Source organism: Nymphalis io, chromosome 2 (assembly GCF_905147045.1).
Source record: "Nymphalis io chromosome 2, ilAglIoxx1.1, whole genome shotgun sequence".
NCBI classification, from domain to species: Eukaryota; Metazoa; Arthropoda; class Insecta; order Lepidoptera; family Nymphalidae; genus Nymphalis; species Nymphalis io.
In genome coordinates, this window is record NC_065889.1 from 6,383,815 (window position 1) to 6,399,842 (window position 16,028).

Below are 16,028 nucleotides of genomic sequence, written 5' to 3' on the forward strand. Positions count from 1 at the left end.
GATTGTGGGTTCAAATACATGCAGCACCATTGAATTTTAAGGCGCGCTAAATTTGTTTTTATAAGTGTGGTAAAGACAACGTTATTGTCTTAAAATCCAAAGTAAACAGGTTTCTTCTAGGCATGCGTGCTATATCCTAGACCGTGTCGATGCTTACATCATGCAAATCAGCGGTCAAACGCTGGCCTATCTGTGATAAAAAAAGAAAAATACAGAACGTCTAGAGGAAATGTATAGCGCTGACCCAAAAAAATGGAATAAAGGCAAGCAACTGGCAGCGATGACTAACCCAAACCGATCCGCCTTTGTGTAATTTTTATTTAACAGATTATGAAGATAATTTTCATTAAGTTTGTTTATAATTTTTTATAATTCTTTTAAGAAAAACTACTATAATTATATTCGAATATGTAATTATAAATTTACATTAGTCATGTTACATTCTTACATAAAGCTTTTTATTGAGCTATACTATGAATATGTGATTTTCAAATATAATATACAACTTGAGAAATAAACACATCCTTAAGTTATTAGTCAAATTTTAAAAATAACACTGTCACACATTTCATTCGCAACTGTATAATTTTACTAAATATCTAAGGTATTTTTTATTCTAGCAGTTTCTTTATTTAAAGCATACAATACAATGTAACAATTTTCTTATAAGCTCATAATATATAACTCGGTATAAGTTAATATATAACTCGCTAGAACAAACGATATGTCCCTCGAAGAGCTAAGTTATAACTCCCAAGCGAGCAAACTCTTAGTGGCCGGAATTACACAAATAGAGTCTGGCATTCAGCCAAAACCAACAAAGGTACCGACTGTGGACTAGTGAAAAGGTAAGTTACGCTCCATCCAGCTATTACTGACAGTATTTCCTCGCCGATAGTTTGCTGAGATTGTGTATTCGTTACACTAGTATAAAGGAGTTACTGGATAATTTAACTAAGCACTATCCAGATCATGACTACTTCGTTGGTCTAGTGGCTAGCTGTACAATATCTACACCTGGGGCTTAAAAGATGGGCCGTAACCCTGAGGCTGTGGGTGCGTAGGGGCTTCGCGTGTCTTATTTCAGACGGCTCTGGGAAGGACGGCAGCCGGGATGACCGTACGCACTACCGAAGAGTGTGGGGGGCGAGATGACCTTCGCCCTCTAAGGAAAGCTCAGCCGAGCCACGAGCGGAGCACAAGCGGAGGGGCCGTGGATGCGTTATATCAACACGATTCCACAGCCTCTCTAATTCGTGCCGAGGACTGTCATCGCTTAATATGTTCTGAGTTATCACTAAGTTAGTTTTTATAATAAACTAGCTGCTAGTCCCGATATCGTCTGGGTAAAATACATACAATATGAATTTCGCCCTTAAAGGCGAAATTCACAAAAAAAAAATTACTATTCATAACAGTCCATATCTTCCTTCAGCTTTCTGGGTTCATTTTTGGCTGTGCATTAAAAGTCAGGCAGGATTCACAAGACAAACAAAGATTTTATAAGTATAGATTTAAATAATTTTATAATATTAACAACTAAGTGTAATTACAGATGTTTCAAAATAGATCAATAGTAACCCAGTTATTGTTCAAAGAGCGTGAGCGAATTCGAAGGTTGAAAGGGATCGCAAATAGAAGATGCTTCAGAATTTGAGGTTAAATATATCATGTGTGATTGAACCGGAATCTCTTTATATACGGACGAGAATTTTATTTACTATATTCAAAAGGGGCAACATTTATTTGTGCCAACAATTTAACATGAAAATTGCCAAAGCCTTGTGATTATCAAAAGTAGTATTTGATATTAGTATAATACATATAAATTACAATCTGCTTTTATTAATATATTTTTTTTTACTTTAAAGTATAATGAACCATAGGAACTTATCGTAAAGTAATAATACTCTGCAGAATCGATTTCATCGTTACTGGTAACTATTCAATTAATAATTTGGCTGAGAGTTTGTTCATCGTTCATAAAAACTAATAAAAACTCCTACATTCAAATCCTATGGGCCTTTCGATAATTGCGTTAATTTAGTTTTTGAAATTGTTATATTACATAAATATATATTATAGATAGTCGGTGGTAAATGGTCACCACCGCCTCTTAATAGACATCGGCGCCATAAAGAATACTAATCCCTTAAAAGCACCAATATATCTCAACCTTGGAAATTAAGATGTTATGTCCTTTATCTATCTGTACTTACAATGGCTCATTGGCCTTTCGAACCGAAACACGAAAACACTAAGTATTTGAAGTATTTGGCTTAAGAATATACGGTGAGTGGGTGGTACCTACGCCTGTGTAGATTTATTTAATGATTTGCATTAAGCCTTAAATATTAATATAATAATAATTCTCAATGATATAAAGTTCTTGCAGTTTTCCGGGAGTCATGACAAATGATTTAATACGACTTTTTTAAAAATGCAGACATCTGTATGCCTCATATATTCTTTGTTTCCAGTATAGTTTTACCCAGTATCCTCAGAAATAAGCAGTTTATTTTGACCTTTTTATTATTTTTACTTTGAAACGCTTTAACACAAAAAAAAAAAACAGAAACGTAGGGCTTCATTTTACTAGACTAAATCGATCCTATTAATGTGAGCTATGATCGTTAATATTATTAAACATGAACAAATCATATACCAAAATGCTCGCCAGCTCTCTAACCGTAATTTTCAAAAGATTTTAAAGACGAACGATGAATCGGTACAAAAAAATATTTAGAAAATAATAGCATAGCTAACTTTTTATTTACTTTTAAATTAAAAAATGTACTAATTTCATTTCGGCTTAACGAGTGCGTGTACATTATAAAATCTTATGAACGAACGTCGAACGCAACACTCGACACGAGCTTAATTACTGTGTTCATAATTAAAACTTAATCGACTTTTATAATAGTAGAAAATATTTTACCGATTTCCTTGCAAAATATACACAATTACTCAGTGCACTTCAATCCTTATACAAATAGAATTTTAAACTAAGATTCAAAATATAAAAGACTTATCGAAGCATGATTTTAAAAATGTTGATAGAAAAATTCGAATCGTAGACAAAGTTCAATTGCAGAATTGAAATATCTTCTTAAAAATGTCATTTTTCTCGTTCACTTGCCTTCAGTCAGATGGAAATTTCAATGACCAGAGCGGAAAAGAGATTGAACATTTGAAGGGATCACGATATCGATAGAATATTGCTCTATTAACAAACAGCTTCTTATGATATATGGCACCAAATCAGCACCAAAGGAAAATCCTGTAAACGACCAACTGCTGGGCTGTACTTGTAGTTACACTGGTGCACTCATCGTTCAAATCGAAACACAAAAAAAATAATTATTGCTGCTTGACGGTAGAATATACGATGAGTGAGTCTTACCTACCCAGACAGGCTTGCACAAAACCCTTATACCATGTACGTTATTAATAAATATATTACACAATGTATTTTTAGTAAAATCACATACGTGCACCAATATGTAAAATTCTCCAAGGCAGCGAAAGATTCTTGTGGCTTTACAACAATCCGCCGTCGCCCGAGCAAAGCTTTTGGATGTAAGGTTATAACTTTCTAGGGACGACAACTATATAGCAATACTATGTAGCAATAAGGCCGCCAAAATTTTATGCTAATTAGGTTGTATCCATGTGTCATGTTATTTATTTTTCTTTTTTTAATCTTTGTGGTGTACAATAAAAATATTAAACTAAAAGTAGTAGACTAATTAAAAACATATCCTAAAATCAATATAAGTAATTATAAAAAATCATCTTTTCAATAACAGTAATGAATATTTTTAATTGTTATTTGTTGTCCAATTCATTTTAATTATTTCAATTTTTCCCCGTGCACAGGTAAAAAATAGTAATACAATGTACTCGTTTATCAGACCTTTAATTTTATCAGAATACCCAGTTTAAAAAAAATCTAAAAAGTTGCGAGTGTCGAGCTAAAGGATGCGTACTCCAATTTTTGGATTTTGACGTATGCCTTTTGTTAGTACCTTGTAACTATCTAATTTTAAGAGTTCTTTAACTGTTGAAAACTTGTTGTTCCGAAAATCTATTTCAAAAGCTCAATAATTTAGGCCTTACAAATTACCGTTGCCAATAAATGGTATAGTTTTACAAAAGAGTCATCTAATTAATTATATGTTGATGGCACACGTGGAAGAAATTCATCCGACACATTAAAGTTTCCTTACGATGTTTTCCTTTTGCTGGGTGCGAGTGAATTATAAATCAAATCTTCGCTCATCTTACATTCTACTGATCCGGTTATGACGGATAAACGAGACTCTACTAGTTACTTTTTGTGCACATTATTCTTTAAACCTTTCAAGAGCACTGCACCACTATAATTCTATTATTCACCAGTATACTCATTATAAATGATTTAATGATGATTATTATAATTACCAATTAATAAAAAATATATTAAGAGAACAATATTATATATACTATATTATATTAAACAAAAATCTTACATAAGATATGTGTATAAAAAATAACAATCAGAAAGATATATTTAAATGTTAGCTTTTACCATTTTGAATTAAGTTATAAAGCTTAACGAGTGTACAAAATTTTGCTTTGAAGTTACAAACGCCCAAAATATTTAAATTTTAGGAAGCTTAAAAGGAAATTACCGACTTTAAGAAATTATTATTTCTATATTACGTTTTTATTAATGGGAGATTTTTATTAAATATGTATTTATTTATTAATTAGATAACCAACATAAACTTTATAAACCGATTAAACCATAAATACCACTATGATATCTTAAATATGTTGTTATAAAAATAATATCACATAATTCAACACAATGAATATTTTTAAATTCATATGAAAATGAAAAAATAATACAAATAAAAATATTTTTACTAACTATTTTTGAAAGAGTATATAGTAATCAAGAGAAAGCCTGGATTCGGCCATTTCCGACTAACGCAAACGCGTTTTTCTATTGGCCCACCCAGTTAACATTCTAAACTTGAAAAATATAGATAAAAATTTCTACAAATAAAATCAAATTTACCAGACAAACTCAAACACTCCTTGAAACATCATATGAGACCCTTATAACAAAACTTCGGCAGACATGGCATTTACTTTACTTTACACATAAAATATATATCTTTGCACGTTCCAAAAAACTCGTTGCTACGTACTTTTGTCCATTGTTAATATCTTATTTTTCTTTCTCTAATCAGTGATTCTAAAACCAATATACATATTTATAACCAACAATCTTATCACGCTTATTATATTATATTATCTTATTTTGTGTTATGTTCTCATATATATTATCTCTATTGGTATTTATTACTAACATTTTTTTATTTAATAATATTATAGCTGTTTAAATAAAAAAACTAATAGTTGTTATATTTAAGTAAATATTAAAAAACTACAAACATTTTACTGATAAAATTGTAGTTTTATATGATCCAATAAAGAACCGAGAGGATTTGCTCTTCACATAAAGAGATAAGCCGACAAGAGCTCTTACATTTTTCATCTTTGAAGAGCTTATGACTAGTGTGAAGCCAATAATGGTAGTAAAGCCGTAAAACACATTTGAAATACGTATATATTTTATAAAAGCAAATAAATTTGTTCAAATTCAACACAAAATTTTCATTCTGATTTAAGAAAGAGAACATAAAATTAAAAAAATATATATTTTTTAAAGAAATAACATTAAAAAAAAGTGATATAAAGTGAGCTCAGTTATGAACGACGACTAACTCATTGCAACGAAGTAGAAACTCATTGCAACGAATAACAATTTAAACATACAATCTAGAAACCAAAATCACATCCAGCAAGTTTGAAACTAAGATATTCGGGCTCAATTAGGACATCTTTGATAGCAATTAATTCAACTCCTTTTCATGTTTACAAAATGTTATTTGGTTGTACAAAGCGAAGGTGGTTGGGAGCAGATATTAACTTAAAAGGTATTAAGAAAGTCCAATGAAAAGACAGGCTTTAAGATTAAAATAATATTTAACTCTTTTTCGGTTCATTATACAAAAAAAAACAATTTCACTTTGCTTATAATAAATGTAAGTATTAAATATAGGCAGGGGTAAAAAGTTTTATGCTCTAACTATTATTAACTCTCTACTTCTTACGAAACTGATTCTATTACAGTAATAATCACAGTTAAGTTATGAATTATTCCTCAGATTTACTAAGTTCTTACATAAAAGTAATATCCTTGGTTAGTATGCTTTCATTGTTCAAGCGAAAGAGTTGTGGAAAAAGCAACGTAATGTCACGCAAAGACAAAGTTATGGCTAAACAGGAAATTCATAAAACTTTAAAATTGTGTAACTTCTGCACACGAAAAATAGGTCTTTCTTTTATTGATGAACAACCTACAACTTTACTTTGTAAAATATGGACTCATATATGGTTTCTTGGGTCTGCGGTTATAATATTTTTTAAATTTGCTGGTGAAGCGAACTTTGCTGTGACGAAACTAGTCAATTCAGCGTCGGTGGTGGAATTCGTTGCAAGCTTACATATTATTGGCTACGACATTATGAGTCAGTCGACAAACATTTTTATTATAATACAAAATATTATTAAACAAACATTAATCAATACATGTTCTATCACAGGTTTCGGTAAGCTGTGGACGATGTGGTACAAAAGGAATATATTCCGGAATCTTCTCATTGAACTCGCCGACCTGTGGCCAACGTCGGACCACGACAAAGATTCTATTGACATCAAACGACAGAAACTTTCTAGACTACAAATTGGTCAATTCTGTGTGTGGCTTTTCCTATTTTATTTTTTACTATAGTCGACTTAATTATAGCATTATTTTACAAAAAATAAATGTCATTCTATGTTTATTTAAAATTTTAATATCGTATGTAAAATAATTGGGTTGGGTCTGCCAACAATTTTTTTTATTGCTTTCACGGCATTCACGGCCTTGAATAAAAATAGAAAACGTTTCTTGGTATACCAGTTCTAACGCACAGTGTGATATTACACGGCTCTTCTACAAGTTTGTTTTAATTTCAAAATAAATATAACTTTTTTTGCAAATTCAAGTAGATACAAGCACTTTTAAATGATTCCTTTATGATATTATCATGTCAATTAAAATTTTTTCAACTATTTCGCGATGCGACTCCCGCTGAGCAGAACCGACTAGAATTGTCAACTAAGAATTTTTACAGGGTATGCCTTTTGGAATATATTAGGAGTATGGCTATACAACTTGACTCCGATAGCTATTTTAGTCTACCACCGGATTCAAGGCACATCTGCTAATTTAGGATACATCTATCATTTATTGTATCCCTTTGATAAGACACAGCCCGTATACCACGAACTTGCCTTTGTCTTTGAAGCCTTGGCAGGTAAGCTTCTATTATATTCCAGAACCTTATCCATTTTAATTAAGCCTAAGAGATTGAATTCTTCAAAACTGAGGTTTTCTGTAGCGTCACCCGCACATTTAATTAGTGTTTTAGTTTTCTCACTCTTAGTATATCAAGGCGCATTTCACTCACAGTGTTTAAAAGTTCATGTATATTTCAAAAATATATAATATCTAAGAGCTAACAGTTAACTAAAGACACAATTTTGTTTTTACTGCAAGTAGAAAAATATTTTATTTAGATGTGGCGTCAAGTAATATAATTATTGACCATAAATTGCTTGACGAATTGAAAATTGTAATATAAGCAAGTTTCATTTGTCAACAGTGTAAAATGTGCCTTAAAATTAAAATAGTATGTGCGTTTATGACTAATAAGAAAACTTTGAAACAGCTCCAAATTCTGGTATATGTTTTAATTTTTTTTTTTTTATAAAATAGGAAGGTGGACTAGCATATAGGCCACCTGATGGTAAGTGGTCACCAAACGCCCTTAGACATTGGCATTGTAAGAAATGTCAACCATCGCTTATAGCAAATGCGCTACCAACCTTGGGAACTAAGATTTTATGTCCCTTGTGCCCGTAATTACACTGGCTCACTCACCCTTCAAACCGGAACACAACAATACTTGATGTATTGCTGTTTTGCGGTAGAATATCTGATGAGTGGGTGGTACCTACCCAGACGAGCTTGCACAAAGCCCTACCACCAGTAAAAAGTAAAATTTATATATATATTTTATATTTTTCAAGTGTATTGTTAAATGTTTGTGAACATTTAATCATTCTCTTTTATTTTATCTTTTCTTTTAAACGAAAATATAGAAAGCAATTAAATATTTATAATGTTTCTGCAGGCGTTGTGTCAGTATGGTCAATGCTCGGCTCAGATATTCTGTTCATGACGATGGCGAGTCACATCAGCATGTTGCTACGACTTTTGCAGTTAAAGATACGATGCTTGGGTACACAAAATAGCGTCAGCCATAAAAATCAGATCAAGCATGGGGATTTGTACCAAGAAATTATTTCTGTTATTAAAATACATCAGAGACTTATAAAGTAAGTATATTTTATATTCAATTCATACTACCACTAAATTGCAGATGATGTGACCTAGGCTCAAATACAAGGTCAGGTCAGCAAAAACGTTATTAGGTTTTTCAGTGAACAATAGAATCTGGTAGCTCGCAGTGTGTTTCCCATGTCTTGAAACACATAACACGTTGATCATGTGGCTGAAGTGAACTTGTTTTTGCGCACACACTAGTGCACTATAATATATCCTGTGCATTGTTAGTCTCTGATAAGAATTGCTCATATCATAAAATCATTATCGCTTATTCGATTGATTCAGAAAAAAAATATGACCAAATATTTTTCAGGTACGGAAATGATTTAGAGGACGCATTCTCAGTTGTCAATCTTCTTAACGTACTGTTAAGCTCGGTGAATATTTGCTGTGTTGTTTTCAATATAGTAAGTAATTATTAATTTAATACGATTTTATAGTATAATGAACCAAACACTGAAGCTGTTTTTTTTCAATTTTCGCTCATAATAAGCATTATGGTATTTTTTATCTTTAAATATGTAATTTTTTATCCATGTTACAAGAACGTATTTTAGCTTTTAGATCCATGGATGGCAATGAGTAACAAGTTCTTCTTGGGGGCCGCTTTAACTCAAGTGGGTATTATGTGTTCGTATGCCGACGATATTTTCACATCAGTAAGTAAAGGAATTTTAAAAAACAAAATAAGAATTGAATTATTTAAGTGTAGTTATTAAATGGTCCTATTTTACTTATATTATTTATCTAGAAATACCCGATATGTGAGACTTTGGCCTATTCTTTAGAAGATAAATAATATACGCATATTGTACTGTTACAATTGCATAATAATTATTATTTTTTCCTGTCACATAAGCAAATATCTTGTATAACCTAACTTCGAAGCGACTAATTTAATGCAACTTGAACATTAAATAGCAATATAATACAATAACACTTATAGCTTTAGTTTAATAGTAAACTTCGAAGTATTAATCCTAATGTTATTAATATTGTTAGAAAACTATTTAAATAGAATGCTTATTTATTTCAAACCTCAAATTTGATCCATTATTATATTCTAGAGTTCAGGTGTAGCAGATGCGGTGTACGACAGTGGATGGTATAACGGTGATATCCGCTGCCAGCGAGCATTGTTAGCCTTGATACAAAGGTGAGTGTACGAGTATTGAAGAACTATAAAATAACTCGATATTTTTCTGAGCTACATAACTTGTTGTTAGTGTGTATTATCGTTGTGGCACAGTACAGTACAGTACAATACAGTACAGTTAAATCTAGCTTAATAATAGGTAAGCGGAAAGGCAAATGGGCTTCTCGGTGATAAGTGGTCACCCCCACCCATAGATATTGATGCCATAAGAAATACTAATCATCCTTTACATGGTCAATGCGACTACTTGAAAACTATAATAATATCAATTGGCGATGTAAGGGATTGTGAAAATTTCTTATAGAGCCAGTGTTATCGTCGTGACGTGGCCCGCTTGCCAGCTAACTTTTGTAAAATAAAAAAATCAGATTGTCATATGTTAGTAAATGGAAAAAAAATTTGAAAAAAAAATTCAATGAAGACTATCTGAAAACTTAAGAGATCGTTCATTTTGCAAACGTTATCAATCGTTATTTAAAGGACTAAATTAAATATACACTAAAATTTAAAATATCAATAGTGTAAAATCATGATCGCGAAATGTGGCAAACATGTTAAGAGCAATTCCACGTTGAATCGTAATTCTGATTCCTTAGGGAACCAAAACCAGCCCACTAATAACTATAATTAAAAAACCAACGAACACATTATATATAAAACAACTTACCAATAAAATGTCATCTTGATTGGAAAAAAAACTATGAATATATTCCTTTGGAGACATTGTATTCTTTAAAATTAACATAATTCAAAGAATAACTATGAAGCTGTAAAAAAGCCAACCCTTATTCTTTGCCATAGGAAAATCTCAGCAAATAGCGACTAATTTGCATTCCAATCCGGCGAGAAGATCCCTAGCGACTCAACTTTTTTATTTATTTTGCAGATCCCAGAAACCGTTATATTTCACAGCACTTAAATTTAGCTCTATTACAATGTCGACATATAGTTCGGTAAGTAGAATATATTTTTAATCATAATAAACGTTTGTTTTTTATAAAAAAAATATACGTAAATTGCGTTTTTCACAATGTAATGCACATGCCTCCTCTTAAGAAGAAAGTGGTGCGCGCTGCACTAATGAGAGCTTGTCCAAATATATGTACATACATTACAATACAATATGTACATATATTCATATTTATAATACATATTAGGTATATTCGCGTGTTTTCTTTGCTGAGCTCAAGATCAATAATGAACACAAATGAAGTGCTATGCTTGACTGGATTTGGCCCAGTGGACATCCCATCTCGGCTCATGTGTACACGAATGGTTGATTAATGTTGGCTCTTACGTGAAATTTCTAGTATGATAATCTTAATTTCGAAACTATAAGAAGCGTTGCTACGCATTCCAGATGTACGGTAGTTTACATTCAAATTGCGTTTTTACCTACCATTAATTTAACATATTTAACTTGACATTTTATGTTACTTTTAAAAATGTTGATAACGAGCTACCGAAACTCGAATCCCATGGAAGATCACTGAAAGATATAATTAAAGGTTTTTATAAAATCTCAAGCACAAATTAATAAATGGTCTTTGAGATTGACCTCCTTATCTGGAATTCGGTCAGATAATATAAAATAGAGCACATCATTTTCAGTAGGTCAATGCTCGACATGAATTAATTATACTGATGCATTTTTTTATCATATCTCGTCATTTTTAGATATTTTTATCAAGTAAATCGTTGTTTGATTTATAAACATCTGAAGGATATTAGATTATTTTATTTCATAATAATAATACATAGGCTGATTGACGTTTGATAATAACGTCATCAAACAGACAAACGCTTTGCACTCGTTCAATAGACGGTTGAAACGTCGGGATAGCCTAGTGGCTTCTGCCGACTGCCGGTTAAAACTTAGACAATTTTTTATGTTATTATTCTTTTTTTATAAGTCATCTGGTGCTCAGTGGTGAAAAATACATCAATTAGGAAATCTGCATGTTTCGAATTCGAAAACCTTCCACATGTATCAACCCGCATTGACACATGCGTGTCGCGAGATGCAACAAGCTCCAAACTTTCCAAAGAGAGAAGGCCTCGGTCCAGCGATGGGACATTTAAAGGCTGTTAAATGCTGCTCTTTACCTAGTAGACATTAAAGCAATTATTGCATCATTATTTCCAACGAACGGGCAGGGTAATACTGCTATAAAATAAAACAAACAACTAGAGTTGGCTATTTAGCTGGGCCGCTCATACAAATAATATATGCACTACACATGTACTATGCATAACGCTAGCTAACGCACGCTTCCACATTTAAATTATATTAAATGTTTGACTTTTTCCGCAAACACATTTCGTGCTACGCGTGGACCTTCGTTACCCACATTAAACCTTTTTGTTTCAGATTCTCATAAAATCGTATTCCTACTTTACATTATTATACACGGTATACATAAGTGACTAATTCAAACAAAGTCTTTATTCAGACATAATCATATATTATAGCTAAAGATAACAGAGACGTTGTGGTTTTCGAGGAGCTGAACAAAACCGAGGATTACGTTACTTAATTTAACCTTCACGTATAACTCGACAGAGCGAGGACCACAGTTGTATAACAAAGAAAATAATATTTATAATAATATGTAATGTATAATAGTTGTAGTTATATAAATAGAATGTAAATGTAGGTATAATTTAGAATATTAATATTCGAATATAACTGCTTAATAAAGATGCGAAAAAATCCAGAAAATATAAAACTCGAAGAATTATAGAAAAAAAAAGTAAAGATAAGAAGCAAAATATTATAAAACACGTACTAGGTAGGTGAAAAAACAAAGTAACATTCACAAACTAAGATGAGCTTGGAAAATTCATAACTCACAACTTTTGTTTAAAGCAGAAGAGAGGCGAAGCAGTTTCATTTTACAAATTCATTAGTTGTGTACCCATTTCGTGCAGCGTAATAAAGATCTTTCCGCCTAGACATAAGCCAAAACTGTTGAGACATACGTCTTTTTTATTTTAAAAGCTTACTTTTATTATAAGCGTATGATTTTGTTAAATTTCAGCTTTATGTATGATGATTTAAAACTGCAACACAGTTCGAGAATTAATCGAAAAAATAACTAAGAAATTTTATTTGAACCTAATCATTTTTATTTCTTAACTAATAATGTTATTTTTTTAAAAGCAGCAACACTTGTTTTTTTGCATCTTTTATTTAAAAACTATTATATACTCTGTACTTTTTTTATTTAATTAAAATCAAAACCATTTCTCTATGTAAAACTTATATATTCATATTAGCTTTGAGCTGAAATGAAAGAAATTATGCAAAAATCTTAGAATATAATAAAAAGTCGAAGAGCGTAATGCATGAGAGTTTCAATTAAATTTTAATTATAAAAAACGAACGTAAAACCTTAGTCATGTCTGGCGCTGTATGAAATTCTAGTCGCATAAAAATGGTTTCTTTATGGCTTTGGAATTAATTAAGTCTCTGCGAGTATGCTCATTTACAGAATAATTTTATTTTTAATCTCTCAAGGTAAGTTTTTAACTTGTAATGGTTTTTTTTATTTCGTAGTTTGAATGATATGCCATAAACATTGGCATTGTAAGAAATGTTAACCATCGCTTACATGGTCAATGCGCCACCAACCTCGGGAACTAAGATGTTATATCCCTTGTTCCCGTAATTACACTGGCTTACTCACCCTTCAAACCGGAACAAAACAATACCAAGTACTGCTGTTTTGGGGTAGAATATCTGATGAGTGGGTGGTACTATCTACCCAGACGAGCTTGTACAAAGCCCTACCACCAAGTATTTATTGCTATATCACCTCGTATCAAACTAACTTATAACATAAGCGTTGTCAATTTTGAGACACAACCGCAACCTTTAATTAGGACAAAGGTTAAATTGTGGTAATAATAATTTAAATCTATATCACCCTTACATTAATATAATCTTCTGCCACGCTAAGCTATATTTATTCAAAAATGACTTAATGAATGATATTATAAATAAAATGGCCGCAATAACTTAATAGTATATCGACTGCATAACGTTAAAGTAGCAAGATCAATCTAGTTGGAAATAGGAATATTAGAAAAGACAACATTTATTTAATATCCTTCTTTTTAAGCCGGTTGAGTAGTTAGGTATTAATCGTGATATAATCGTGAAAGTGTATCAAATAAACAAACTCACTTTCACATGTATAATATTATTATTATATTGATCCAAGATAGTTGTACATATCTATGAATGTAATATTATATATGTATGCGTTTCTTTACAATATATCCGGTTAAGTTAAACTTTGTACAGACATTGTAACGAATATTAATATCCGACGAGAAACTTCCGTGATACATATCATAATTACATATCAGTCTGTACCAAATTTCACTGCGATGTTGGTACACAGACTGCAATACAGGTAAATGTAAAAAAAAGATAATATTATTAAAACACCGTTTAGACCTCTTTCTTATATACATTTTTGTTACGATTGGTCTTTAAAATATAGCATACTCCCCAGAGTAATTAATATAAATTTATCGTATGTATTATTTTTAGCACATATAGTGTTTTCCACATTTGACGAATCTTGTGATGACATAGAATGTTCAAATGTATACGATCCAGTGTGCGGTGAAGCAACAGCCTTTAACGGCCAGAGAGTTATCAAAAGATACCACAATATTTGTTACTTAAGAATGATACAATGCCAATTTAAATTTGCAGGTAGGTGCATAAAAGTGAAATTACTCTTTAGTCTAACTGAGATTTGATATATTATTTTGAGAATATTTTAAATAAAAATTTATTTGTAATCATTTACTTTAAATATAAACGTTACTGACTGAAGCGTTAGCGACCGTTTAGTAAATAAAGATTTTGCTCTTTCTATCATTATTGATTTGACATTCAAAAGAAGGAGATACTGCATTGTTTAACTAAACACTCACTAAACAAGGTTTTCAAGTCCGGTCCAACTGCATTTTTTCACTGATTAATGTTACATTTCAGACATTCAACGTATTCCTGGTGATATGTGCAATATCAATAAAGTTTTTGTTAATCCTGTAAGTGGCCGCAGACTCGAAGATTTCAGCATAGTTGGAGCCCATCAGGCGTGCAACCACACGTGCCCAACCTTCTGCTTAGACACGTATGATCCTGCATGTGCACAAATATGGGCCCATAACATGCAGAGCTACGTTTACAGGCCCATGATCAACCATTGCCACATCGATTTGTATTCTTGTGTTGTTGGAGTTAGTAAGTACTCAAAAAATATTTTATTCAGCATTCTATAAGAACTCACTTCAATTCACACGTTCGAGATGTTAAAAACGTACTTCCGGTGCTTATATGCTTTTTTGATGTGTGTATTATTTAGAAGTTATAATTATTATAGTCGATGTCGCTTATAACTTCCTGACATTTCATGATTACATTCTGCTGTGAATTTCGAGTTTATTCTCAAATAATACATCTAATGTTCAACTTAGTTTTTATGAATAACATTTGCAAGGTAAACAAATCGTTTATTTTCAGATGTCACCATTCAACCTTTAATCGGCAAATGTTACAAGAATCCGTCTGCAATAAACTTCATGATCAACATTGCCTCGTTGAAAACCCTCAAGCTACTCGACGACCCACCCTCAGAACTGATCTCTGGCATGAGACCCTCCCGAAGAGCTAATGTCAACAGAATTATTAAAAAGGAAATTAAAGATTTCCTTACAAGTCTTGGTAACCGCATTCGACTGATTGGATAATAAAGTCCTTAAGATTTGCCTTTCCTATTATTATTCTTTAATATTACTTTGCGAACATTTCATCTTGTGGACGAAAACGTTCCGGACGCTTTTAATCTTAATGGCCAATCTAGAGGTTTAATTAAATTTCCTTCTTTATACCTACAGTGTTTTGTAAAAAATGAGTGTTTTTTATAACCTTCCTAAAGCTCATTGGAAAGATTAAGCAGGAATAACGTTTATGTGGTGTTATGTAATCTCTAAGATGCTGTTATGATTGACTACATTTTAAATTAAAATTACATGATAATTTTTTTTAGCTTCATGATATAAAAATACGAAAAACACTATATACAATTTTATTAAAATAAAATTAAAGTAGCGGTAGTATAAAGAATTGTATTTCCGATTCATAAAATACACTCTGTATTTTATCAGATAAATTTGTTTCTTCAATAACACTAAAGCAAGCTCAGACTAAAATTTCAAAACAACATTGTTAATAATCATTATCCAACAGTTCGATACAAGAACGTCGAATCTGCCTGCTTGGACAACTAGATTTTTTGCGTTCACATTTATTCCTCAATTACTTAAAAGACTTGCAACACA

General features: G+C 31.5%; 2 protein-coding genes across 2 annotated transcripts; both read left to right on the plus strand.

The window, feature by feature from the left end:
* Nucleotides 1-6,307: 6,307 nt before the first annotated feature.
* LOC126776135 (odorant receptor 4-like) lies at nucleotides 6,308-12,096 on the plus strand. The gene is made up of 9 exons (XM_050498439.1): nucleotides 6,308-6,584; nucleotides 6,660-6,812; nucleotides 7,233-7,415; nucleotides 8,295-8,499; nucleotides 8,823-8,916; nucleotides 9,067-9,168; nucleotides 9,577-9,665; nucleotides 10,552-10,618; nucleotides 12,037-12,096. Exons 1-9 carry the CDS (start codon nucleotides 6,308-6,310, stop codon nucleotides 12,094-12,096), a joined length of 1,230 nt encoding a protein of 409 aa, XP_050354396.1.
* An 875-nt stretch (nucleotides 12,097-12,971) lies between these two features.
* Nucleotides 12,972-15,464, plus strand: LOC126776085 (uncharacterized). The gene is made up of 4 exons (XM_050498365.1): nucleotides 12,972-13,185; nucleotides 14,227-14,394; nucleotides 14,680-14,931; nucleotides 15,211-15,464. Exons 1-4 carry the CDS (start codon nucleotides 13,146-13,148, stop codon nucleotides 15,435-15,437), a joined length of 687 nt encoding a protein of 228 aa, XP_050354322.1. The 5' UTR covers nucleotides 12,972-13,145; the 3' UTR covers nucleotides 15,438-15,464.
* Nucleotides 15,465-16,028: the final 564 nt, after the last annotated feature.

Excerpts from the sequence above, each read along its gene's own strand:
- LOC126776135 (XM_050498439.1), top strand. The coding sequence starts at position 6,308 with ATGTCACGCAAAGACAAAGTTATGGCTAAACAGGAAATTCATAAAACT. Across the intron at positions 9,169-9,576 it reads CCGACGATATTTTCACATCA|AGTTCAGGTGTAGCAGATGC; the intron begins GTAAGTAAAGGA and ends ATTATATTCTAG. Across the intron at positions 10,619-12,036 it reads CAATGTCGACATATAGTTCG|ATTCTCATAAAATCGTATTC; the intron begins GTAAGTAGAATA and ends TTTTTGTTTCAG.
- LOC126776085 (XM_050498365.1), top strand. The coding sequence starts at position 13,146 with ATGCTCATTTACAGAATAATTTTATTTTTAATCTCTCAAG. Across the intron at positions 13,186-14,226 it reads TTTATTTTTAATCTCTCAAG|CACATATAGTGTTTTCCACA; the intron begins GTAAGTTTTTAA and ends TATTATTTTTAG. Across the intron at positions 14,395-14,679 it reads ATGCCAATTTAAATTTGCAG|ACATTCAACGTATTCCTGGT; the intron begins GTAGGTGCATAA and ends GTTACATTTCAG.